Source organism: Etheostoma spectabile, chromosome 14 (assembly GCF_008692095.1).
Source record: "Etheostoma spectabile isolate EspeVRDwgs_2016 chromosome 14, UIUC_Espe_1.0, whole genome shotgun sequence".
NCBI lineage: Eukaryota > Metazoa > Chordata > Actinopteri > Perciformes > Percidae > Etheostoma > Etheostoma spectabile.
The window spans coordinates 20,349,935-20,375,624 of record NC_045746.1 but is presented as its reverse complement, the minus strand read 5'-3'; the positions used below and the strand labels follow the sequence as shown (position 1 = coordinate 20,375,624).

Genomic DNA, 25,690 nt, shown 5'->3' with positions numbered 1-25,690 from the left:
TAAAGCCAACAGCAATGGCAATGGAAAACCAGCTGTAACAAAAACGAGCAGCAATGGCAAAGCTACAGCTGATGCCAAGCCTACAGCTCAGGCCAAGGTTAATGGAAACGGCAATGGCAAGGTTGTAGCTGAGAAGAAAGTCAATGGAAATGGAAAATCCTCAGCAGAAAAGAAAACCAATGGAAATGGAAAATCAACTGTTGTGTCTAAGACTAATGGAAACAGCAATGGCAAAGCTGCAGCAGAGAAGAAAGCCAATGGAAATGGCAAAACTACCACCGAGGTTAAAGTCAAAATTAATGGCAAAGCTGAAAATAAAGTCAATGGTGAGGCAAAGGCTAACGGCAAAGGCAAAATTAATGCTGTGGTAGAAAAGAAAGTCGTTAGTAATGGCGCTACAAACCAGGCAAAAATTGAAACCACTACAAAAGCAAAGACTGAGAAAATTGTTAAAGTAGAAAAGACTGTGGTCAGTGCAGCTAAATCAGCTGCCAAAGTAGAAGCTACAAAGGCACCTAAACCTACAAAAGCATCTAAACCTGTACCTACAAAAACAACAAAGGTTGTGGCCACCAAAGCTTCAGCAGCAGCAAAAACTCAAGTAAAGACAGAGGTCAAAGAGGTCACCAAAGTTAAAACTGTGGTCGCCAAAGTCCCTCTGGTCAAACCGACGGTGAGCAAAGTTGTGAAGACTGTGGTTGAAAAGGTTTCCATCCCGAAGAAAGTACCTCCAACATCTGCCCCTGTCCGACCAACTCCGCCTAGACCCACGAAATCCAAGGTGGTGTTGGAAAATGTTAAATCCCATCACAAACCGTTCCCCCCCTTTGGCAAGACTGTGCTGAGTGGAACGACAGTCCCAGCGAAGAAAAATACCAACGGTTATCAACAGGTACAACAAGAGGGTCCATGTTTGGGTCACAGTGTCCAGAGTCGTGTGATCCATCTGCCCCATCTGGTTGCCAGATCTGTCCACCATCCAGGGTCTGCAACAACATTTTATGAATAGTTTCATCTTTCGATAGATGGCTTGCCGTGCAAATTTTGAAGTACGTCCTCGATGGTGGACAATCTGGTCTTCAGAATGGAAGTTGGTTCATACCAAGATGAGTGCCTACTCCTCTGTTTATATATCATATGATCTTTATGATCACCCCAACTTCTTCATATGATATCATAAAGCGGTGAACATTGAAGCATGGCTAATTGTACAGTTTCATTGTTCTTTACTTTACTTCATACTCCTACTCAAGCTAAAACTGGATCTCAGAACCTGAATGCACTTTAGCACTCCGTCTCTTTCTTTCAGGGGAAACCATTAACTTACCAGTCAAATGAATGAGCATGGATTTTTGTGGCACAATAACCAAACCTGAGAAAACACAAATACTATTACATTATATACACAAGCAACACAACAAATCTCCTCTGTCACTCTGTCATTGCCTCCCTTTGTTTTGTTTTTGAAGTACCTGTGTTTTCTCTCTGACACGTGTCTCTTTATCTGGCCATATTTTGTATCAAATATGAATAAAGCAGCCTCACAGAAACTGAAAAAGCAAGTGTGCTTGCATTACAAGTTATATTGAATTCAGTGTGGAGTCTGCTATGGAGCTGCTTCCACGTAGAATGACATTGTAAGGGTTCATGGTTATTAGTGGGTTCTGGGAAATTCAATGTGTTACATTGGATTAATTAAATTAGGTTCTGTGAGGCTGTTAATCTGGGTTGCCTCTTGGGTTTCTGGTCTTTGTTACACTAGACATCCCAAAGCATCAAGTAATGATGTTTTCATCTTTAAGGATGGATAGAGGCTCTCAGTCCTACTTACTTCCAATAAGAGCAGACTTCACCCTTTCATGAATATTGGCTTTGTGTGCTTTAAAAAAGCTAAAAATGTTCAACAATAGAATAAAAAGAAACCTCAGCAAAGTAGTCTCAATGACTCCCTAAATCTTGCATCTGACAACATTTATAGTCATTGAGATTCTACCTGAAATTTCTTTTATAAAATGGATTCACATCTTTAAAAATGTGAGTTGCCAGTAAAGATATTCTTTGGCAACCACAATTTTAGGATGTGTTACATTTTTTCACTTTTAACTCATTATCACTTACAAGCAGACTTTGAACTAACCACGCTCTCCCATTAAAATCTGCTTACTTCCTCCCTGCTCCCCAATTCCTGTCAACTTGACCGATCAGGATGTAGATTCTGAATATTCCGATGCTGGCCACACCGCTACAGAGACCGATTATTACTATGAGGAGACGGTGCCAGAGGGTGAGGTGATTGAACAAGAAGAGGTCCCTTTACAGGTAATAAGAAAAATACACACTGGATAGTGACACAGATCAAGAAAATGAAATAGTCAAAGAAGACTTATAGAATAAATTACCCTTATAAAGAACATACATGTAAGTCTCCAGATATATTTGCTCATAGGTCCCATATTGTATAAAGCTGGTCAAGGTGCTAATGCTGTGAAAGTTACAAATGCTTTATTCACAGAGAAAGGCACACAGCCCGTATTTAGAAACGATGCCTTTAATCCAGCCGTCAGGACTTCCGTACAGTTCTGATGGTACAACTATACTATATATAGGTAGACAGTGATGCTGCAGGGCCGTTATTGTTATTACCCGCAACACAGAGAGCGCAGATACAGAAGACCCAGAAACGCTGATCAATATGAGAAAACTAGGCTTTTATCTGTAGGGGGGCTTAAAGAGACGGGCGCTAGAAAGTGTGAATACAGGTTTATTCAGACCAATGGAATGAGCAAAATAATTTGTATTTGACTATTAAAGCATGTAAACATGTTCCAGTAGAAACCAAACATACAAGTATGTACCTAAAAATTGCGTAATTTGGGACCTTTCATTTGCATGGGAAAATACAAAAGTTACCAATTAGCACAAAGTGACAATACAAGAATAAATCCTCGCCTCAAAACAAGAAACATCCATCAACAAAGGAAGAAGACCATGTAATACCTGTGTGGTGGTGAGCCCAGTCTTTGTAGTTTTACCAAGTAGTTCTGTCTCTCTTTATACTTTTCTAACCACACAACAATGTTTTTGTTGCCACGTGACAAGACACACTTTTTCAAAGAGAATGCACCACATTCATCTGCTTGTATCATCAAACATTTTTATGTGTATCCCTTTTCCCCCTAACAACAAGATTCTTGATCTCATCTCAAGACCCTTGGTTGATCAGGTTGTGATCTTGACATAAGAACAAAGATCTTGTGAAAAAGGGATACGCGTACAATTATTTGATATGCAGTTTTAACCACAGCAACAACGGGAGATGAATATAATGCATTCTGGTTTGAGAGAAAGATCTAACTGAACTAAAGAATACAGTAATTTCTGTGGCTTACTTTGCCCTAAACCATCAGAATTTGAGACTGAGTTTCTCACAGTTCTGATCTGTTTCTCACAGTTCACTTATTTTGGCAATAATCCATATTGTCATCATTACCATTTTATCATCTATATTAGCTGAATTAATGACTTTGTTTTGTTTTCCAATTCTGATGTTTTTGCTAATGTTTTGATGAGAATTGTGTCAGTTCTATATGGTATATTATTCACAATTTTTTGTAAAAGGGCTTCAGTTGTATTTTCAATTGCTGCATTTGTATTTGACATAAAGGTGCAGCATAATTCCATTGGATTGATATTTGTTTTTAAAACTACCACGGTAAGTAAAATAGAAAATAACATAGCTTTTGCTTTGCATAGCATAGCACATAGCAGCAGCTTGTTTTCACAAAGTGCTTCATATCAGTTCTGTGTGTTTAGGGGCTAGACAAGCAAAACCAAACGACAATGTCAGATAATACATTTGAGCAAAATTGGACAGGTCATCACACACAAGCTGATGAGGATATGCTTTAGTGGAAACATACTATTATAAATTTAACAATAAATGATCAACAGGAGATCTAAAATCGCAGGATTATCCTGCAAATCTGTAATTCACCTGAAAGAATCTGACTGAATTTAAGCATGAAGGACAGATACCACAGGCTGCCAGATGTCTTTTTGTTTTCTGTCCCTGTCACTTTTTATTTGCAAAAGGTAAGACTCACTTCTTTCTATATATGCTCCCTTCTTCTACTCCCCCTGGTGATTCATTCTATATTTCTCTTTCCTTTACTAACGTTTCCCCATCATTCAAACATCTCCGTCTTCCTTCCTGCTTTCTTCTTCTTGCATCTTTATTTCCCTTTGCTTGATACATCCTCCCGTGCCTCTCTATCCACCCTGTTGCGGCTCTGATAAACCCAACCCAGCCCCAGGTGGAGACAACGTTGGTGGGAGAGGAGGTAGATGCCACCAAGGCAGGCGGTGTGGGCGAGGAGGCCTTTACTGAGGAGTATGTGGACGTGGGCCTTAAGGAATACGACTATTCCTACAAGGACTACAATGAGCCAATGCTGGAGACTGGAGAGGGCGAAGCCAACATGGGCCCTGCCCTGTCCGCTGTGACAGATGAGGGAGGCGTAAGTCGTTTTGCTTCAGAGGCAAAAAAAACACAAAATCAGTTTCAACCAAATCTGAATCCTAGTCTTTGTCAAATTGTATTCAATGTCCTCTCAAGTGACTTGTTTGAGTTTGTCGTCTCTTAAAGGCCATTATAGAAACACATAATTCATTTCGGTGTGTTTAGTTTTTTACGACTCTGGAACTTCTGAACCATGGTGGCTAATTTAAACACACCTGGTACTATATAAAGCTTTACGTAGAAGACTGGGAAACAGAATGTAGCCATAATTACCTTCTCTTTAACACATAATTGTGGATTTTAGACAGACCTAAATGTTATATAATCTGTTTAGAAATCTCAGGAGGACCCGCTACAACTTTGACTAATGTAACCTATTTTTTCTTGACTCTAAAAATATATCATATACCCCTTACTATTTGTATTGATTTTTAACACCATTTTTAGTCTTCCAACCAAAAGTGTTTGTAAATTCAAAATGGCCAAAATGCAATATAATAATCATGGATTCAATTCTATGCCAAACAAACTCAATCAGTCACAGAAAAACCTGTATTTGAATGCAGTTCAAATACTTTACGGACCAAGACGTAGTCCCCACATCAATGGTTGAAATTGGTTTTATTCTATACGATGTATAGTGAGCAACTCAGGACCCTTGGATGAATAGCTATTGGTAGTTGAAGCTATTCGGGATCCTAAAAACATAAATGATAACTTGAACTGTCACATATACTGCATAAACAGCCATTTGGAAGTGCAGCAGTAACCAGCTGCTGCATCTTTTGTCTTGAATGCCGTTTATCTCAGTGTATGGCTTCATTTAGAGCTGCTAAGCCAACATCATTCTCTGTATCTATGCAAAAACAAATATTCAAGTAATGGACCAACAGTTTGGAAAACACTGGCAGAATAATGTTGAGACAATGTTGCAAACTAATGTGGGTGTCGTGTGTAAGTGTGCACCTGCTGTCCAAATGCATGCAGCCAAATCTGCAGTGTGCGTTTGTCTTTTTTGTTTTCAATGTGTGTGTGTGTGTGTGTGAGTACCTTTATACTGACTATGCTGTGTTGTTGGCTACATGTGTGTTTTCCTCAGGCCGCCGTCAGAGGCCAGAAAGGAGACAAAGGAGAACCTGCTGTCTTGGAGCCTGTGAGTCACTGTCTTGAAGAGGCTTTACCTCAGCATGTGTATTTAAACTTGCTTGTTCCCAGCCACCTTTCCCAGAAGCTCCATGGGTTTGCACCAGTAACCCTCCAGTCAATATCTTGGTTTTCTAACTGTAATTCAAGATAGATTTGCCACATGAAGTTGAGGGTGTGATTCAACACATATTCACCTATTAGAATACCATTTTGGCTGAAGAACAATACCTATTCTATTATAAAATCACAGGGCATGCCTACAGTGGGTTGCCTACACTGTCCCATAGTTGTTTCAATTGTTGCCAATGCGTCATTATACTGTTGACCAGCTGTCAGTTTTCAATGAGGAGCTTGACAAACATTCTATATTAGACAACTGGTAGTTTAATGGCAGCAACCATCTCCATCCAGAGACCATCTTGTCCTGATTTTCTTTTTTTAGTGCATATTTCAGTCTTAAAATGCTAAGATCTAAGTTATTTAACCTGAAATGCAGCCAGGACTGATCTCTCCAGTAGGAGCCAAATGTGTTTCATTAAAACAAAAAAAATACTTCTTAAGATGCATTACAAACAAAAACAGGGAAGCCTTAAAATGGAGTAATCACTTTCTTCAATGTACACACTTGAATGTTCTTTTTATGAGATTTTCTCCTGTGTTACATTTCTGACTTTATTTTGATTTTTGCAGGGTATGCTGATTGAAGGACCTCCAGGACCTGAGGGACCTGCTGTAAGTAAATGATAATTATTCCTGTGTTTCTGTCCAAAGGATATTTAACAGACCTCAATACATTTATACTCCTGTAGTTTGATTAGTCCTCTGCAATCAAAACACTTATATCCTCTTCCCCCTACCTCTTACAGGGTCCTACAGGCCCGCCCGGCTCCTCTGGACCTCCTGGCTCTGTTGGCGACCCTGGCGAGAGGGTGAGTGTTTCATTTTATCTGAGGGTTACTGCAGGTTTGTAGAGATTAGTGCTGAATCTGTGCGCAGACAATTCTGAAACATTGTTGGTTATTGTAGATGCGTTATGCAAAAGAAGCATATTTTACTTCCACTCTTTCCTTCAACCCGCCAGCTCACCCTTTCCTCTATCCGTCCTGCAGGGCCTTCCTGGTAGGGCTGGTCTGCCTGGAGCTGATGGAGTCCCTGGACCTCCTGGAACCTCAGTCATGCTGCCTGTGAGTCCCCCTTAACCTTTGATTCGTCGTTAGAAAGGGATACTGTCTGAATGGCCAAAAATGTGATTGTGATGTGAGTTTTGCTCTGACATGGCCATTTTTAACATTGGTCCTGGTTCAATATTCTGTATAACAATGTATGTTCAATACAAATACCTGTTAAAATGCCTGGAAGCTGTATTTTCTTTAAATATTTGAAGACGGCCTATTCAAAGATCAATAAGTTGGAGTTTCCTTGCTAAGCTAATATTTTTTAATTTGTTTGTCCTCTTTATTAGTTCAAGAAATTGTTCAACCGTATGTTTTTTTTTAAAAACTCATAATCAATTTCTTCAATTAGGCACAACGTCCACTCAGATGTCTGAATGCTTTTTTTCTTTTCTTTTTTGCAGTTCCGTTTTGGTCAGAGTGGAGGAGATAAGGGTCCTGCCGTTTCTGCACAGGAAGCCCAGGCCGCAGCCATCTTGTCTCAGGCCAGGGTCAGTCAACACTTTAACTTCCCATTTCCAGTGTATGGTTAGTTTTCGTCAAGGATCCATCAGTGGAGTCTTGATGCTTCGCCCATTGCAGAATGTTGCCAACTTTAAAAAAACATTGTGTCTGTAGATGGATAATAACATGTATGCACACATGATTTGATAGACATTAGCCTTACTTTGCTATTGATATTAAAAAGGCACTTACCTTACCTTAGTGAGTACAAGAACCAAAACATGTTATACACAAGAAAAAAAAAGAGTGCACATAACACAAACAGAGCAGAGAAAACCTTCATAACATCTTACTTTTTACATTTACATTTTAAACAAATAGCTTATGTTCTTATCCAGGGAGATTTATGACTGTAAAAGGAGACTTTTCTTTTCTTCATCATCAACATTACAAGAAGCCATGTGCCTTCATCATCATTGATTTTTGAGATGTTGTCTCTAGATGGCCCTGAAAGGACCTCCTGGACCAATGGGATTCACTGGACGCCCTGGACCACTGGTACGTTACCTCTCATTCTGACCCTTAGCTGAACAGAGCCTGCTGTTGTCATTGCTAATAAATGTCACAATGCACTACACAATACAAAAACCTGGACCTAAACAAGGATTCAGATCTCATTATACCGTAGGGCTCTTAAAGGCCTTTTGATATGTCCCCTTAATTAAAAAACAACTTTGTTTTTTTTCTTTTCTCTGATCGTTAAAGTGCACATATAATGCCTATTTCAGATTCATAATTGTAATTAGAGGTTATATCATAATATGTTCAAAACTTATTTTTGTATTACTACACATTGCTGTAGCTCTTGTTTTCACCCTGTGTGTTGAGCTCTCCGTTTAAGCTTCCGAGTGAGGCATCTCACATGAGCAGTACCTAGGTCAGCACTAGCCAGTCAGAAGCAGAGAATGTGGGCGTGCCACGCTAACACATTGGCGAGCATTATAATGTGTGTTACAAAGTGACACACGTTTGTTACGGAAGTAAAGAATGGACTACAATAGAGCTGTTTGGAGCAGTGTGTGAACGGTGTTTTCTGTTGGAGATGGCAAGTCCCTTGTCCAATAAAGGAAAGGGGAAAAGCCAAAAAGCATAATATCTGCACTTTGAGGGGCGTGCAACAGTCAATTGTTTTGCTGATGATGATGGTGATGATTGTTGTTGTCATTGTTTCAGGGAAATCCAGGAAGTAATGGTTTGAAGGGAGAGAGTGGAGACCCTGGTCCTCAGGTAAAAACACTGAACCTGAACTCTGACCTCAAAATCATGAAAGAAATGTGTACGTCAAACCATAGAACAAATTACCTTCCTTTTACAGTACAGTATTGTTTATGTTATTATTGAACTTATAGTGTACTCAAGTCAGATCTAAGACAACCATTTATTACATCTAATTAATATTTCATTTCTCAGGGCCCCAGGGGATCCCAGGGTATAATGGGACCTCCGGGCAAAGCAGGAAGAAGAGTGAGTATGAAAAATGGCTGGTTGGTCTTTAAGTTGTTTATTGTTTGTTTGACTCAAAGTACACAGGACATAATTACTGTTTCTCAAAGAGACTCAGGAGTAAATTCTAAGTGAATGGTGTAGATGTTTCAACCAATACCTCAAGATGTCTTTTAGACAAGGAATCCTTTAGCCCTGTTAATATTATCTCTATCTTTGCCAAACATGCCCTGTAAAAACAACTGCTCATGGTTGTTTGGCAAGTGCTACAACTGTGTCTGATATACAAATCACTTTTAAAACATGTTCTTCCTTTGCTTGTCTCCTAACAGGGCCGTGCCGGAGCTGATGGCGCCAGGGGAATGCCAGGAGAGTCTGGATCTAAGGTAACCTTTCTTTAACGCCATATCTTTATGGACATCGTCAAAATGAACTCTACTGGCTTGAGATTGTAACTGTTTGTATCGCTGGTTTGGCATTTTAGTTAAATGTCCTGGAAAAGATCCCCCAATATGAAAAATGAAAGGCTGGTCTCATTTGAGTGCACATTCATACTGACAGTAACTGTGATGTTGCCTTAAAAATTAAACCCATCACTCCTAAATCTTTTAATGCTTGTAGTTTTTTTTTCATTGTGAATTTTTGTAATGATAAATGTACAACCTGGTAGACTACGCAGGAATATGATTAAGCCAGTCTTGCTCGGACAATAAAGTCCAACTGAGCATCTCACGCTTTCTTTGGTGTCACAGCTATGTACATATCAAAGGTTTAAACTCAGTGTTAATGCATCGTATCCATTTGTGATGTATTTCTATATCTACTACAATGCGTTAGTAATACCTTACATCTGTCTCTCTCAGGGTGACCGTGGTTTTGATGGCCTTCCTGGTTTGCCCGGTGACAAAGGACACAGGGTGAGTCGGAAAATTAAAAAAAAATCATTATTTGTGAATAAATATAATTGATCAAACATTTCTGAATCTGTTGTTTTGATTTACGGAATTTCAGACGAAGACTTTAATATGTTGAAATGATAAAATAATGATTTAACTACAGCCAGTTTTGTGTTTGCGGTCACTTAGTCTTGTAAAGACTGTCCTGTAATCAATATAATCAGAAGCCAGATATGTGCAAACTCACTACAGGTGGAACTTCAGTAATCTCCGGTGTCTTCGTGGAGTCCTCGTCTGACAATTTCTTCTGTACTGAGCTCACTTTGGGATCTCTTTACTTCCAGCTTTAGGTTTAAATAAAGAAAGAGTGAACTGGCATACCAAGAAAACCATGGCATTAGTAGTAGTAATAGTGGTAGTAGAAAGAGGATTTTGCTTGTTTTTTGTTGTTGTTTATTTTGATTTCCTTTAATTTTTTACACAACATCAAAAACATACAATAACAATACAGCTATTATTAATCAGACGTTACCTAGACATACACAAGTGTTTAATATTTACAAGAACCTTAATACTTGGGTATCTGTTTGTGAGCAGAGCTAAATCATGTTCGGATTCCTCACTCCTCCGATCTTTCATCTCCCCAGGGTGACTCAGGTGCAATGGGACCCCCAGGACCTCAAGGAGAGGATGGAGAGAGGGTACCAAGATATGAGAAAAGAAAACATCTGCCATTTTGTCACTCCATAACATAATGATAATAATCAGCATCTTTACATCCTTGACATGTTGTCTGTGTGTGTTATTTCCAGGGAGACGACGGAGACATTGGACCCAGGGGTCTCCCAGGTGAACCAGTGAGTGTTTCAATGACAACACAGTCCGATTTTAAATCCTTCCCTCTTGTCTATATGTCTCAGTTATAAACAGCATCCCATAATACTGTACATTCCTGTGCATCCATCTTTCTACCTTCCCACCTGTTGTTTCTCATCATAGCAGTAATTCCTTAAATAGTTCTTCACTGTAATTATGTGTCAGGCAGTGATGGAGAGGTGGAGGTGCTGCAGGATCACTCACAGTTTTATAGTGCAATGATTTCTACAAGAAACGTGTGCAGACTGAATTGGGTGTCTGGATGTAAACTCCTGTCAGCTTCATACATAACATGAACCTTATGAGTAAGCTAGAATAAATAAACGTTCAAAATTTGACAAACTTCATAAAATGAGACTAGATACGTTTTAGTCATAAAATAAGACACTTTGTTAGGTGCACCTGTGCAATCCAGTATAACAGCTCGGCCCTTAACTCTACCTTTTTAAAGTCTATAATGTTCTGTTTTTGTTGACAATGTCCGAAATGTAAATTTAATATATTTATTACACTAAAGAGATCTTTAAGTCAGAGGTCAATGTTAAAGTTGTGTTGTACTGGACTACATTATAATAAGAGATGGTTCTAAATAGTTTGTCCTCCCTATTTACACATATGGGGGGGCAGAATATTAGAAACACTTTTCAATATATTGCAGTCCAAGTGCAACAACTCTAACTATGACAGTGTCAAAATAGACCCTGAACATTATAGTCATCATAAAAGTAGACTTTATGGCAAAACACTTGCCATACCTTATAAAGTCATCACGTCAAAGAAGTCTTACAACAATATTTAAGACAAGAGAGCTACCATTTTTTAGGTCTCCCAAGTATTTATTTTATTGAAAAAAAATAATTCCCTTAAACAATAATTATTTAAAGGTACACCATACCATCTACCAAATGATTGTAATCTATCCATCATTTAGTTTGTTACAAATACTTTTTTTTTTTAATAAACAAATCGTAACAATCATTACAATATAATCATTAGTTTACTACATATTCATCTGTCAGTTTGTCCCGATGCTCGTGTTGCAGCTGTAGCTGTTGTTGATCTTTGACCTCACATTTATATTGATCTATATTGTGATTTTTTTCGAGAATATAAATTGTGAGGCTGTTGGAATATGATTTGAATTACTTACTGATCTCAATGTGTGTGTGTGTGTGTGTGTGTGTGTGTGTGTCTAGGGACCTCGTGGTTTGCTCGGACCCAAAGGTCCTCCTGGAATCTCTGGACCTCCCGTGAGTAAAAACAATTAAAACCACATTGTGCTGATTTTATTTTAGGTGCATTGTTTTATCCGTCTGTGACCACCAAACACCCACAGCCCCTCCTGGAACAACACCATGCAACCTGAAATAAAGATGGGGATGTCCAGTGATCTAAAAATGAACATGTGATGTTCCCACAATCACCTCAAAACAACACCAAGACACCCAGTATCACCCGGGATTCAGGCAGCTCTGTCCCAAGTGTCCATTTAACACTCATATATTTATATGTACTCCAGTTGTTTAGCTGTGGTTGAGGTCTGCCCTAAAACAGCGGTAAAATATACCTAAGTACATTTACTTAAGTACTGTATCAAAGTACATTTTTGTTGTACTCTACTTGGGTATATCCATTTTATGCTACTTTATACTTCTACTCCTTTCCATCTCAGAGGTTATTATTGCACTTTTTACTCCACTACATTTATTTGACAGCTACTTTGCAGATTTAGAGTCAGATTTCAAATCAACTAATAAATGATGATTCATTATTAGTTAGGCAACCCCACAATATATGAATTCAATTCAAATTAGCTCCACTCATACCAGTTGAAACATTAAAGTGATGAACACATTCATGCATTATTAAATATAATAAAGTAATATTCATTCATATAGGATTCTAAAATGGGCCATTTTATATAGTAAGTACTTTTACTTTTGGTAAATAATGCTAAAACATGTTTATTTTTACTTAAAGGTGCAGTAGGTAAGACTTATAAAACTTACTTTATGTCATATTAGCTGAAACTGAAAAAAAACCTGGGGCCCACAATCCCCACAATGCAACTCGACCACTGACAGTTGGTCAGAGATTCAGGTGTGTTATGCTAGTAGTAGCTAATGTAGCCTCCAGCTGCTAACCTGAAGCAGACCTGAAGAGCGGGCTACAGATGTCTGGTGAACCAGCACCACAGGACATGTATCAGCTTCCTTACCTTTATACTACTTAAGAACTGTAAACAGATATGTATGGGTAAAATCAGTGGAGTTCCCCTTATAAGCTGCAGTTTTTAAGTACTTATTCACACAAAGCTAAACCCCACACTCCCATCATCACCAAAATCTGTAATTTGCTGTGAGTGGCATTGAGCAATGAGGCACAGGATCGTATCAGTTCCTACAGCAGGCGGCAAAAAAATAATAGCTTTAAATGTAAAAGTTATAAAAGAGTTATTCATTAGTATATGCAACTGTGTTTGAATTGTTGACATCAGTGTTGTTCAGATTTCCATTCTGATTTTTCTCTGTTTGTCCTCTTTTCTTGTCAGGGTGTACGAGGAAATGACGGGCCCCACGGTCCCAAGGGAAACCTGGTCAGTGTCATATTAGGTTATCTACCATGTTATCATATCATTTTTGAATCAGCTGATAATTACTATCAGTTATTATCACAAGTATCACAAAACCTTTTAATATGAATAATTCTAAGATGTGACACTCTTTTCCTCATCTGGCCTTCACCTTGTCATCACTTCATCTTCTTTCCGTGTCTCAGGGTCCCCAAGGAGAGCCAGGACCTCCAGGTCAGCAGGGAACCCCAGGAACTCAGGTGAGGCTGTGGACAGCTGGTCACTATCACATACTGTACTTGTGTAATACTAACTTCTTTCTCTAAGTAACTGTGTGTGAAAGAGCTAAGGTGTGCACATGCACACCACACAAAATTCACTCATTTATGATTTCTTTTTAGGGAATGGCAGGACCTCAGGGAGCCCTCGGACCCCCAGGAGAGAAAGTAAGATACCAAGAATATATAGCCTTAAAATATACTGCAAGATACAGGAAGTTGGTTCAGGGAAATATTCAACAAGCAATAGTTATACAATAGAGGATTATTTATGAAGCATTGATGTTAAAAAAGCCCTTTAGCCCTGTGCGGTATTTTTGATAGCCAATATATGTAGAGAGCATTCTGCATCCACAATTTGTTGTATTTATTGTATAAAAAAATAAATAAAACAAGCAGATATTAGACTGTCACATAATGCACTGATATTAAAAAAGTTTTTAAAAAAAACAGCAACATACATGTATCAGTTTGGGAGACTTGGGATATTTCATAGTCCATAGTCCAGCATCACATTTTTTGTCCCGAAAGTATGTAGGTTTTTGAAAGTGTTTTAAGTAAATGTATGTATATATTACATTAACAAATAATTGTAATAAAATGATAATTTTATTCATATGGTCCGGAAAATGTGAAAAATATGAAGTTATGAACAACATGAGATCTGTTTGGATTAGATTAGCTGTAAAATTACATGCACTGTATATCATATGCTATTATTCTTAATTTCAATACATAAAGGAATGAGGAGGATTGCTTGATGATTACTCTTTATCAATGTCTTTTTCTCTTGGAGACTTTTCAAACAACAGTCAATTTGTCAAGTGTGTTTATTGGCTTTCTTGGCAATAGTAACGTGTAAAAAGACTGATAACACTCTTGTATCTCTTTGTTTAAATATGAGCTACAGCCAGCAGCAGATAAGCTCATTTTAGCTTAGCATAAAGTCTACTAGCCAGGTGCTGTCCAGAGGTAAAAAAAAATCCACCTACTAATAATGTCAGATCAAGTAACTCAATTCACATTGGAATTACACATCCTTCTCTTTGTCACATTAAGCATAGAAAGGAAACAACTCGCACTTGTCAGCTTGGTAACTTCACAGTAATTAGCGCTGGTTATTAATCTTTTGGTGTTTTAGGGCAGTTACCAAACAGTTTGAAGTGCATTACCACCCCCCTCTGGACTCTCACTCATGACCACCTTGTCTTCTCCTCCAGGGTCCCACAGGAAAACCAGGCCTGCCAGGAATGCCTGGAGCTGACGGCCCTCCTGTACGTTTAGTCTCTTCCTTATTTTTCCTTGTTAATATTATTAAACTGAATTAGGTTGAATCTACCAACACTAGATGTCTTTGCTGAGACTTGAGCTCTCTGTCTTTCCTTCTCAGGGTCACCCAGGGAAGGAGGGGCCTTCTGGCACCAAAGGAAACCAGGTGGGTGTCAGTCATCAGCCCATCACACCCCCCGGCTTGGTTCCTTCCATCGAACACACTCTTACTTTAAGGCATTTGTTGTGATGTTAACTCGTCCTTCTTTCTTTGACCTTCTCCAGGGTCCCAACGGTCCCCAGGGAGCTATCGGCTATCCCGGCCCTCGTGGCATCAAGGTCAGTTCAGTTCACTTTTTCATTAAGTCTTCTTTTTCATACCAATTTTGCAAACTTTAAATTAATATTTTTACTTTTTAGGATTTTGTATTACATGTGCAATAAACATAAGGACTTAAATGTTCCTTAGTACTGATTATGCAATGCTTTAATTCCAGGGAAGTCAAGGAATCCGTGGACTGAAGGGCCACAAGGGAGAGAAGGTAAGTGACACATTACAGTATAATACTTCCACTTAGTTAGTTTTACCCTCACTTAAAATCACAATTGCATAGTGTACATTTTTAGTTGACACACAATAGCAAAAAACAAAAAACAGGACATGTTCTCGTCTTTGTCTAAAATGATTTTGAGTTAAATTTAATAAACAGATTGATTTACTCTTTTGCTGTTTGCTTGTGTTTCTAGGGAGAAGATGGTTTCCCTGGAATTAAGGGAGATTTTGGTGCCAAGGGAGAGAGGGTAAGATTGATTGATTCATTCAATCAGTCAGTCATTGTCATTTTCCTATCTTTGCCATATTAAGAGTTATCACTCTTTATATCTATATACCAGTACTGTGCAAAAGTTTTAGGCAGCTATGAAAATGCTGTAAAATAAGAATTCTTTCAAAAATGGAAGTGTTAATAGTTTATTTTTATCAATTAACAAAATGCAGTGAATGAACAGAAGAGGAATCTAAATCAAATCAATATTTGGTGTAACCCCCCCTTTGCCTTCAAGACAGCACAATTCTCCTAGGTACACTTGCGCATAGTTTTAGAAGGAACTCGGCTGGTAGGTTGTTCGAAACATCTTGGAGAACAAACCCCAGATCTTTTGTGGATGTAGGCTTCCTCAAATCCTTCTGTCTCTTCATGTAATCCCAGACACACTCCATGATGTTGAGATCAGGGCTCTGTGGGGGCCATGCCATCACTTCCAGGACTTCTTGTTCTTCTTTACACTGAAGTTAGTTCTTAATGCCCTTGTCTGTATGTTTGGGGTTGTTGTCCTGCTGCAGAATCAATTTGGGGCCAATCATACACCTCCCTGATGGTATTGCATGATGGATAAGTATCTGCCTGTATTCTCAGCATTGAGGACACCATTAATCCTGACCAAATCTCCAACTCCATTTGCAGAAATGCAGCCCCAAACTTGCAAGGAACCTCCACCATGCTTCACTGTAGCCTGCAGACTCATTATTGTAGCTCTCCAGCCCTTCAGCCAACAAACTGCCTTCTGCTACAGCCAAATATTTCACATTTTGACTCATCAGTCCAGAGCACCTGCTCATTTTTCTGCACCCCTGTTCCTATGTTTTCATGCATAGTTGAATCACTTGGTCTTGTTTCCATGTCGGAGGTATGGTTTTTTGGCTGCAATTCTTTATGAAGACCACTTCTGAAATAAGCTTGATGGGTTTTTCCATCTGCTGCACTAAGTTTCCTTGGCCGATCACTGCGTCTACGATCCTCAGTGTTGCCTTGCTTTTTGCAAGTGGACCTATTCAAATTGATACTGGTTTGAAGGCAAAGGGTAGTCATTTAAATTGATTTCGATTTTATCTTTTGTTAGCTCACTTTGCATTTTATAAATTCATAAAAAAAGATGAACAGTCATTATTTATATTTTTGAAAGCATTCTTAGTTTACAGCATTTTCCCACAAGACTTTTACACAGTACTGTTTACATTTTGTTGATTTGATCTGATAGTTTCGCTCCTGCTGACAGGGTGAGCTTGGAGTATCAGGGCCCAGAGGAGAGGATGGCCCAGAGGGGCCAAAGGGTCGCATCGGACCCCCTGGTGAGCTCGGACCGATTGGACTAGTTGGAGAGAAGGTACAACCAGATTACATGATTAGCTCTGAGTAACGTGAGATAGGTTGCTGATATTCAGCAGAGCATCATTTCCTGCTTTATGTATTATTCAACAGGGAAATTCTTCTGACACTGAACTTCTGGTTTTTGTGTTGCAAATTCTGCTTAATTTCCCATAATTTTATCAAAGATATTTTCATCCATTTTGACAACAGTAGACATGACATTTTACTGTGCTAACCTCTTGTGGTTGAACACAAATGCACACTTAAGTGAAATGTGACATTTACACATGGAGTTTACAGTATTCTATAATTATATTAAAAATGTATTTAAATGAAACATGGGCGTTTCATTTTCATGATTTCACTGATATTTTGCCATTAATTCTATTGCATGTTAATATGACCATAGCCCACCTGAGCACAATATCAGCTAATTCTTGTTTACCTTCATATTGTAGAATATTTTTCTGAATTTGAACAAATCATCACTGGAATGCTTGTGATACAATTTGTTGTGTAGCAGTTTGGTAATATTTAAAACACAATAACAGATGTTGATATCGATTCACATTGAAGGATAATGATTAATGACACCGTCACATCATTTCAGGGTAAACTTGGTGTACCTGGACTTCCTGGATATCCTGGAAGACAAGGACCCAAGGTAAGAGAAACACGCATATCATCCTCACAGCCACATTTATTCATCCAGGATGACTTTTTTTTCACGCAAGTTATCACCAGGCCTCACGGAGCTTATGTTGATTCATTTTTCAGGGCTCTCTTGGATTCCCAGGATTCCCCGGCTCAAACGGCGAGAAGGGAACAAGGGTAACTCAATGGCTTTGTCGAAGATTTTGCTTCTTCAGCCAGACTATTCACCTCCTTAGGGCCATAGATAATAAGTGATCGAAGCACTGATCAATGTCAAAGTGTCAAATCAGGTAGCTGATGAATGATCTCTACCCAGACAAGCTGGACTGATGGATCCTGTATTTATCTTCAGTAATGTACATTTCACTTCTGTCTGACTGAGTCTGAAATTGTGTTTGTTGTTTGTTTTTTTCAGGGTCTTGGTGGTAAATCAGGGCCTAGAGGACAAAGAGGACCAACGGTACCATTTTACGTTTATTTATTCCTTGTTTTAGACAGTTTGTGAAAGCTTTGCTCGGTCTGAGAATGATGATTAATGTCTTCCACTCAAGCTGTTGAGCACAGATGGACAAAAACTGTTTTTGTAGGCTCTTGGTATTTCGAGAGTAACGAAGCACCTGAGCAGAGGTTTACTGCCCTCTCTGGCTGAAAGTGTCAAGCCTGTTTCAGCTCTGACCTTTGGTTATAATAGCACACCTGTGCATCACTGCAGAAAAGTGAGACACATAACCACTGGAGCTCAGCAAAAACAAGATTTCCGTTGGGTTTTAAGTTATTCTTTAAGCATTGAATTCATTTGATTTTAACGATTTAAAACTCTCGTAACATCAATGTAATCCCAGATTAGCATCACTTTTGCATAGTTTTCCACTAATTCTGCTCATTGTTTGTGTCAACCAGGGCCCCAGAGGGCAGAGAGGGCCGAGGGGCGCGACTGGGAAAGCAGGAGCAAAGGTTTGTATCTGGAAATTGTCCACATAAGTGCTTATTATTATGATTATGTCGATGACCATTTTTTATTGATGATCATATTTTGTCACTGTTATCATAGTACTCATCATTACACTTATATTGATGGAACTTAAACAAAGATGGATGTCTTGTTTTGGATCCCAACAGTTTTAATAAAAACATATTATATTTTGATATTTGATGAAAAGACTTGTATTCAGTGCTTTATCCCTGTACTTTGTCATCAGTTTTCTTTGATTCATTTACATATTTCTTATGGGTCTTTGCCTCAAAATAGCCTTGCTCATTTAAGCCTATCTCAAGAAGCAAAATATATTGTAGAATAATAGTTTGAGGTCTGAAACTGTTCTTTTTTATGGATTTACTGTGTTATTTGTTTGCCTTTTAGGGAACTTCTGGAAGCGATGGCCCTCCCGGTCCTCCTGGAGAGAGGGTGAGCGCTTCATTTTCATTTCCATGTCCTGCTGCGTAGTACACTGTCAGACAGTTTTTAAGATTTTGGTTAAGACACTGATGGCGCTATTGGGGATTTCATATAATATCATATGTTGTTGTCTCATCAGGGATTGCCCGGACCTCAGGGAGCCAACGGTTTCCCCGGACCAAAGGGACCTCCCGTAAGAAAATGTTTTGATACCAGTTTCTTACTGAATGATTGTAGACACATTGTGTAAAGTCAAGGTAGTATCACTTGGCTGCTCATGAGAGAATTGTAGTACATTGATCCAACAGCTTGTGGGGAAAGCTCTCATAAGGTGGAGACTGAATTCAAATTTGATGGTTGATGGATGTTTTGTTACAGGGACCACCAGGAAAGGATGGGCTGCCTGGACACCCTGGGCAGAGAGGAGAAGTTGTGAGTTGTGTTTTTTACTACTCTTAAAGATGGTTCACCTGTTTACACCGATGAATTGAAGACTCTTAACACTGATTCCATTCATGGCTTTCTTATACAATTCAGTCAACTCTTCTTTTTTTTTTTAATAAATACCTGATGAAGATGCAGTCACTCAGAAATGTTTGTTACCTAAAAGTCATCATAATATGGAAAAATATATAATTTATGTGTTTTACACAATTTCTTGTTGATCTTTTGAATTACATTTTTAATGACAGCCTTTGGAGGTGTGTTGGATTTAAAGAGACCCTAGTAGTAGTTTTTGTTTGCGTTTCGTTTGTACTGATAATTACTAATCGATTCCAATTTGTCACATGCTGCCTGAGCAAGCACATTAGTCATAGTTTGTTCAATATTAATTAACCCCATGAATGTTTCTACCCAAGCTTTCTTTAGACATCAATATTGTTTTTAGATTTGTTTGTTTACTGAGTTTCTCTCCTCCAGGGTTTCCAAGGTAAAATGGGTCCACCTGGGCCTCCTGGAGTCGTTGGACCTCAGGTGAGTCTTCTTGATCATGATGCAGAATTCTGTATTACCAATACAGGAAATCACATCAGTTTCCACAACATAACATATCCTCTTTTCTTTTCTTCTTTCCCAACGTCTCCGTCCCCTCTGTGCCCTGTCCGTCTCCATCCTCCCAGGGTCCATCAGGAGAGACCGGCCCCATGGGCGAGCGTGGCCACCCCGGACCCCAAGGTCCACCTGGAGAGCAGGGACTTTCTGGTCCCTCAGGGAAGGAGGGCTCCAAGGGAGACCCCGGACCCCCCGGAGGCCCCGGTAAAGACGGACCCCCAGGACTAAGAGGCTTCCCTGGAGAGAGAGGACTGCCTGGAACCCCTGTGAGTACAACCAGGAAAAATACTTAGTAGATCGTCATGCAGATATTAATGACTTTGAAAGCTGTAAATTGACCTTTAGATAAGTGTTGTGCAGAAGTGAGGTGAAAGAGTACTGATTAATCCCTTGTTGTTTTTCTTCCAGGGAGGAGGAGGACTGAAGGGAAGCGAAGGACCTGCCGGACCTCCCGGACCTGCTGTACGTTTCAAACCATATGAAAATTATCATTATTTTATTTAAAATAAATTATTTTATACTTTTTATTGATCCCCAGTGAGGGAAATTATGATTATTAAATACCCTTTATAAACCTAACCCCAATGTATGGAATGAAAACAAATACAATAATATCTAGCCAACCCACAAAGTACTAGAGGACAAATGATTGAAGTTACTTTGAGTTAGGCCAACACATAATGTGCATTTTTTTCTGGCTATAATTCATTTTGTGGGTTTTAATAATGGGATGAGATAAGGAAATTGTTTCAGTCGTTAATAATAATAAATAAAATATCTTAGTGCATTCAGCTTAAGAATGAAGTATTGACTTAATGAACACCAGCTGTAATCGGTACTGTCTTTATGATTTTGTACCTCTGCAGGGGTCCCCTGGTGAGAGGGGCCAAGCTGGCACTGCTGGACCTGTTGGACCTCCTGGTCGACCTGGCCCTCAGGGGCCTCCTGGACCCTCTGGAGAGAAGGGAGTTCCTGTGAGTATTCTGGACATTTTTATCCAATTAGAGGAATATTCCAAAGACATTGTCAATCCAGCCAAAGTAAAAACTATCAACTACTGTATTGATTCTCTTCTTATTTATTTTTCTCCTGTCAAGGGTGAGAAAGGCCCAATCGGCCCTGCTGGTCGTGATGGAGTGCAGGGTGCCGTCGGTCTGCCCGGCCCTGCCGGATCACCTGGAGTACCCGGAGAGGACGGAGACAAGGCCAGTAATTCTAGATAACAATTCCACCCGGTTCTTATTGGGATCTGATGATCATTAATTTCAGAGCTTTGTTTAAACCTTGTCTTTGCTGTAACATAGTGTTTCTTTGTCCATGCAGGGTGAGGTTGGAGAGCACGGTCAGAAGGGCGCCAAGGGAGGAAAAGGAGAGCATGTGAGTGACGCTCATCAAGCCCTAAGATTTCTTTCTGAACGGAAATGATCGGAATTGAATTTGTGTAAATGAAAATTGTCTTACACAGCTGTTCACTGCTCATTGTTGGTATGCTCTTTTTTGTGTCTGTTGGTAGGGTCCTCCTGGTCCACCCGGGCCAATGGGTCCTGTTGGTCAGCCTGGTCCTGCTGTAAGTACAAACTTGAACACCTTGGAAACAAAATCAGACAGTTGCCACTTTGTTGTACTTTGGTGTTCCTGATTGCATAAACTCACAGTTTGCTGCATTTGGTGCCAGTTGAGTTTCTAGGCGGCCCTCTTTTATTTTTATTAAGATATGGTGATTGTCATTGCTCACGTTCTTTCTATTTATTCCACGCAAACTAGGATATAAAATACATAAACACCAGATATGTGAGCTATCAATATAATAAAGGGTTTAGCAAAATGGAAATAAAAAATGACTAAACTATCAAATAAATAAAAAGTATACAAACGTGTGAACATTCAACAATATATGAAGACAATTTTTTCAACTAACTTATTCTCATCTCTTGTGTCTTTATTTCTTTTTCTTCTTCTGTGGTGCAGGGTGCTGATGGAGAGCTTGGACCGAGGGGCCAGCAGGGGCCTTTTGGAGCTAAAGGTGATGAAGGAACCAGAGGATTCCCAGGAGCCCCGGGACCAATGGGACTGCAGGTAAGATAAAAGCTACATGACTCACTTTGGAGGTTTAGACTTTTAGATAAATATTGAGCTACACTTTGTACTAGGCGGCTAAGCAATGCTCATTGCTTGTGTAACTGTCCCCTTGTGTCCTGCAGGGATTGCCAGGACCCCCAGGTGAGAAGGGAGAGACGGGAGATGTTGGACCTCTGGTGAGTTTCAGAAATATACATGACATCAATCGTAATGACTTTATTTTATAACCATCAAAATCATAAATGACAATAAAAGCGTGAGCCTCTTTATGTTTCCAGGGTCCCCCAGGCCCTCCAGGACCCCGGGGCCCCGCTGGACCCAGCGGTGCTGATGTGAGTGGTTATTATTTATGAAATGACAACAACGTGTTATCTGCATGATTCATACTACAAAGAGCTGCTGTAGAGCTTTTCTACTGACTGACAGTGGAAAGCATGTTAAACAAAACTGCTCCAAAAACAGCAAGAGGCTTGAATTTTGTTTCATGAAAAACACACAGACCCCCACACTGCCATGGTTTGCTTATTAACAATTATGTGAAATGATTATATTACGTTACATTCCAAATTAATGGTGTTAGCTAGATAAATGTACAAGTAGAATAGGTCTTACTTTTTTGCCCATGATGACTATTTTGATGTGAATTATATTATTTTTTATTATTATTTATCTGATGTGTTTTGTGTGGGTTTTTTCAGGGTCCTCAAGGTCCTCCTGGTGGTTTGGGTAATCCTGGACCTCTTGGAGAGAAGGTGCACACGTGTTTTTTTGCTAACATTGAAGCCCTATTCCTGCATGAGTCTGATAGTATCCAGAGAAAAAAAAACTGCGCGTCCTGAGAACTAAAAGCAAAACCATCTGTTTCACAGGGAGAGCCTGGTGAGGGCGGACCACCTGGAATCGTAGGGGAGCCCGGAAAGAAGGTGAGTGGCTGACCCTAACACCTTGTGGGTTGAGATATCAGGAGACTGTGCCTTTACTGACTGCTTAATATCATCCATGAGTTAACCAAGAGTTCTGCGCTCCTGTTGGCAGGGTCCTCGTGGAGAGCGCGGCGAGAAGGGAGAGGCCGGACAGCCTGGAACAGCTGGATCTGCTGGAGGACGAGGACTACCGGGAGATGATGGACCCAAAGGAAACCCTGTATGGCTCCCATGATGAAATACACACACACAAACACACGAAGACATTGCCATAAAGACCGATAACTTTTCTCTAAAGTCTTCTTTCCCCTCATTCTATTGTCATGAATTCAGACACCATTTTGACCTCTATCGTTTAATCTGTGAGCTTTGTTTTTGCTTCTGACTTCAGGGTCCTGTTGGTTTCCCTGGTGATCCTGGTCCCCCTGGTGAGGTGGGACCCCGAGTAAGTACCCTATTCTGAAGAATACATGTCAGCATCATATTTAACCACCATAGCAGTAATATACTCTGTTTTCTATGTGGCTGCACATCTGCCGACCGCTCAGCTTACATGCATACACACACACACAAATGTTGTCTTGAGCTTTTAACTTAACTAAACAACAGGAAGAAAACCCCCTAAACCTGATCTGCTTTACTCCAGGGTCAAGATGGCGCCAAGGGAGAGAGAGGAGAAGATGGCGAAGCAGGCGAATCGGTAGGTTCAAAAGATGCAACAATGTATATATGTGAACATTGTGTTCTTCATGGTGTCAAGACTATCTTTCCATAGAGTTACAAATTCCATATGACCCACTGGGGCAGTTTAAGTGGATACCACTGTACGTGGCCCATGCTTGGGCATAAAAGGGCCAGATGTGCATGGGTTCACTATTTTACGTTGATTGGAACGGTAACCGAGCGGCCTTTCCCTGGAGAGATAGTCTTTTTACTCAGAGAACCAGGGTTACCGTGTAACCAAACGTCATAAAAATGCCTCATTCTCGTCACTCTGCTGTTTCTGCCTCCTATCGCAGGGCTCACCTGGACCTCCTGGGGAGAACGGACCTCCCGGCCCGCTGGGAAAGAGGGTAAGGTCACCATCTTTATCTGACAGCCAACTGGTCCCACCAAGAAGGGTTTTAAATAAAAAAAAGCACAGTGGCAGCCATGGAAGCATCCATTCTGACTCTAATCTCTGACTCCAAATGTCACTGGCCAAAGCATTTCTTTGTGTTTCACTAAGTCCAACTTTTGTATTACGCTTTGGGAGTTAAAGGACAAAGAAACATTTAATGCACAAGTACATGGTTTTACTGCAGTAATGCAGTCACCATCCAATAATAAGTGCAGACAGAGATGTTGTATTCAATGTAGATTATCTCCAGTGTTAGAAGAAGTCCCTAAATTTGACATACGGTTCAATGACTAAATCTAGTAAATGTATTTCTTGCTACGTATTTGATGAAATTTGAAAGTACATAATATATCTTTTTTTTTTTTTTTTTACTGTTTTATTTGCCAGGGCCCTGCTGGTACCAGAGGACCAGAGGGACGTCAGGGAGAGAAGGGATCTAAGGTGAGTTCAGATTTTTCAACTCTCTTTGGTTCTGCATAGATAATGTTAAATCTAAACTCATGGGAAAACAATACAAATATGGTATAAATATACAGTACCAACATTGACATCAGATCACTATCTCAATTCTTGGTGATGATAGTTTCCATTAATGATCCCAGGATAAATCACTGACTCTGCTTTTATTCTGAGAAACATTTCTTAGTCTCTGATACGTTATTTTTGCAACAAAGGTTTTAGCAGCTAACTTCTCATCTCGTTTTCTTCTAACCTAACTTATATTGTTACATAATGCATGCAATAACTTAAACTTAAAACACATTTTTAATCATCCATGGATCCATCCATCTTCATCCGCTTATCCGGTATCGGGTCGCGGGGGCAGCAGCTCCAGTAGGGGACCCACATTTTTAATCATGTTTCTCACAATCCTTATATACAGGGAGACTCGGGTGCTGTCGGCCCCCCAGGCAAAACCGGCCCCGTCGGCCCCCAGGGTCAACCAGGAAAACCCGGAACAGAAGGTCTCAGAGGACTCCCTGGATCAGTGGTCAGTACAGATTTTTATTCATTTAGAAATTTGTTAATGTAACCAATAAACAAAACAGTATATAACAAGTAAGAAGTGACTTTTTTTGGGGGGTGACCCATGCTAATTATGTTGCTAACTGTGTTTCAGGGTGAGCAAGGATCTCCAGGACTTGCTGGACAGAAAGGACCACCTGGACCTCTTGTAAGATAGCAATGTCTTTTCTTGTCACATACATACTTTTACTTGCTTTGACATATACTACATCCTGTAAAATAACGTTGAACCGCAGTTCTTTACTCCTAGTGCCGTCTCATTCAATCCTCTGTTTCTCTTCCTGTCTTCCATCTCTTCCATCCTCTCTCTTTCTCTTCATGTTCCTCGACTCCTCCACCACCTCCTCGCTGTGTTCTTCCTCTCCTCTTCTTCTCCTGCAGGGACCTCCTGGTTTGCCTGGTCTACGTGGAGACCCCGGTGCCAAGGGAGAGAAGGGACACCCAGGTCTTATCGGTCTCATTGGACCCCCTGGAGAGCAGGGAGAGAAGGGAGACAGAGGTCTCCCTGGTCCTCAGGGAACCTCTGGATCAAAAGGAGAGTCTGTAAGTCCTACCACTTTCATATGTGTTCGAGCGGGGCAACTCAACCACCGTTATTCACATTAATTTTGCTAATA

The 25,690-nt window shown here is 39.9% G+C and overlaps 1 protein-coding gene and 1 long non-coding RNA gene across 7 annotated transcripts in view; one reads left to right on the top strand and one right to left on the bottom strand.

Moving 5' to 3' along the window:
* The window catches only part of col11a2 (collagen, type XI, alpha 2), a 52,721-nt gene that overhangs the window by 21,493 nt on the left and 5,538 nt on the right, over window positions 1-25,690 (top strand). For 2 of the 6 annotated variants that reach the window (XM_032534724.1, XM_032534725.1), the window contains 51 exons: window positions 2,206-2,319; window positions 4,308-4,517; window positions 5,619-5,672; window positions 6,356-6,397; window positions 6,532-6,594; window positions 6,775-6,849; window positions 7,242-7,328; window positions 7,783-7,839; window positions 8,515-8,568; window positions 8,752-8,805; window positions 9,117-9,170; window positions 9,648-9,701; window positions 10,328-10,381; window positions 10,493-10,537; window positions 11,753-11,806; window positions 13,108-13,152; window positions 13,335-13,388; window positions 13,530-13,574; window positions 14,627-14,680; window positions 14,797-14,841; window positions 14,961-15,014; window positions 15,173-15,217; window positions 15,423-15,476; window positions 16,731-16,838; window positions 17,433-17,486; window positions 17,600-17,653; window positions 17,892-17,936; window positions 18,377-18,430; window positions 18,837-18,881; window positions 19,012-19,065; window positions 19,251-19,304; window positions 19,794-19,847; window positions 19,994-20,191; window positions 20,334-20,387; window positions 20,792-20,899; window positions 21,023-21,130; window positions 21,249-21,302; window positions 21,439-21,492; window positions 21,894-22,001; window positions 22,127-22,180; window positions 22,283-22,336; window positions 22,703-22,756; window positions 22,874-22,927; window positions 23,040-23,147; window positions 23,319-23,372; window positions 23,574-23,627; window positions 23,947-24,000; window positions 24,435-24,488; window positions 24,931-25,038; window positions 25,168-25,221; window positions 25,455-25,616. In XM_032534724.1, coding sequence (XP_032390615.1) covers window positions 2,206-2,319; window positions 4,308-4,517; window positions 5,619-5,672; window positions 6,356-6,397; window positions 6,532-6,594; window positions 6,775-6,849; window positions 7,242-7,328; window positions 7,783-7,839; window positions 8,515-8,568; window positions 8,752-8,805; window positions 9,117-9,170; window positions 9,648-9,701; window positions 10,328-10,381; window positions 10,493-10,537; window positions 11,753-11,806; window positions 13,108-13,152; window positions 13,335-13,388; window positions 13,530-13,574; window positions 14,627-14,680; window positions 14,797-14,841; window positions 14,961-15,014; window positions 15,173-15,217; window positions 15,423-15,476; window positions 16,731-16,838; window positions 17,433-17,486; window positions 17,600-17,653; window positions 17,892-17,936; window positions 18,377-18,430; window positions 18,837-18,881; window positions 19,012-19,065; window positions 19,251-19,304; window positions 19,794-19,847; window positions 19,994-20,191; window positions 20,334-20,387; window positions 20,792-20,899; window positions 21,023-21,130; window positions 21,249-21,302; window positions 21,439-21,492; window positions 21,894-22,001; window positions 22,127-22,180; window positions 22,283-22,336; window positions 22,703-22,756; window positions 22,874-22,927; window positions 23,040-23,147; window positions 23,319-23,372; window positions 23,574-23,627; window positions 23,947-24,000; window positions 24,435-24,488; window positions 24,931-25,038; window positions 25,168-25,221; window positions 25,455-25,616 — 3,537 coding nt within the window. Of the gene's footprint in view, window positions 1-462; window positions 893-2,205; window positions 2,320-4,307; window positions 4,518-5,618; window positions 5,673-6,355; window positions 6,398-6,531; window positions 6,595-6,774; window positions 6,850-7,241; window positions 7,329-7,782; window positions 7,840-8,514; window positions 8,569-8,751; window positions 8,806-9,116; window positions 9,171-9,647; window positions 9,702-10,327; window positions 10,382-10,492; window positions 10,538-11,752; window positions 11,807-13,107; window positions 13,153-13,334; window positions 13,389-13,529; window positions 13,575-14,626; window positions 14,681-14,796; window positions 14,842-14,960; window positions 15,015-15,172; window positions 15,218-15,422; window positions 15,477-16,730; window positions 16,839-17,432; window positions 17,487-17,599; window positions 17,654-17,891; window positions 17,937-18,376; window positions 18,431-18,836; window positions 18,882-19,011; window positions 19,066-19,250; window positions 19,305-19,793; window positions 19,848-19,993; window positions 20,192-20,333; window positions 20,388-20,791; window positions 20,900-21,022; window positions 21,131-21,248; window positions 21,303-21,438; window positions 21,493-21,893; window positions 22,002-22,126; window positions 22,181-22,282; window positions 22,337-22,702; window positions 22,757-22,873; window positions 22,928-23,039; window positions 23,148-23,318; window positions 23,373-23,573; window positions 23,628-23,946; window positions 24,001-24,434; window positions 24,489-24,930; window positions 25,039-25,167; window positions 25,222-25,454; window positions 25,617-25,690 lie in introns of those variants that run through there. The other 4 variants (XM_032534728.1, XM_032534730.1, XM_032534726.1 and 1 more) reach the window with 4 other exon arrangements.
* Window positions 6,795-10,007, bottom strand: LOC116701177 (uncharacterized). Its single transcript, XR_004334850.1, has 3 exons — window positions 9,940-10,007; window positions 8,579-8,583; window positions 6,795-6,805 (listed from the first exon to the last, which is right to left on the bottom strand). It is a non-coding gene; the product is annotated as an uncharacterized LOC116701177 (long non-coding RNA).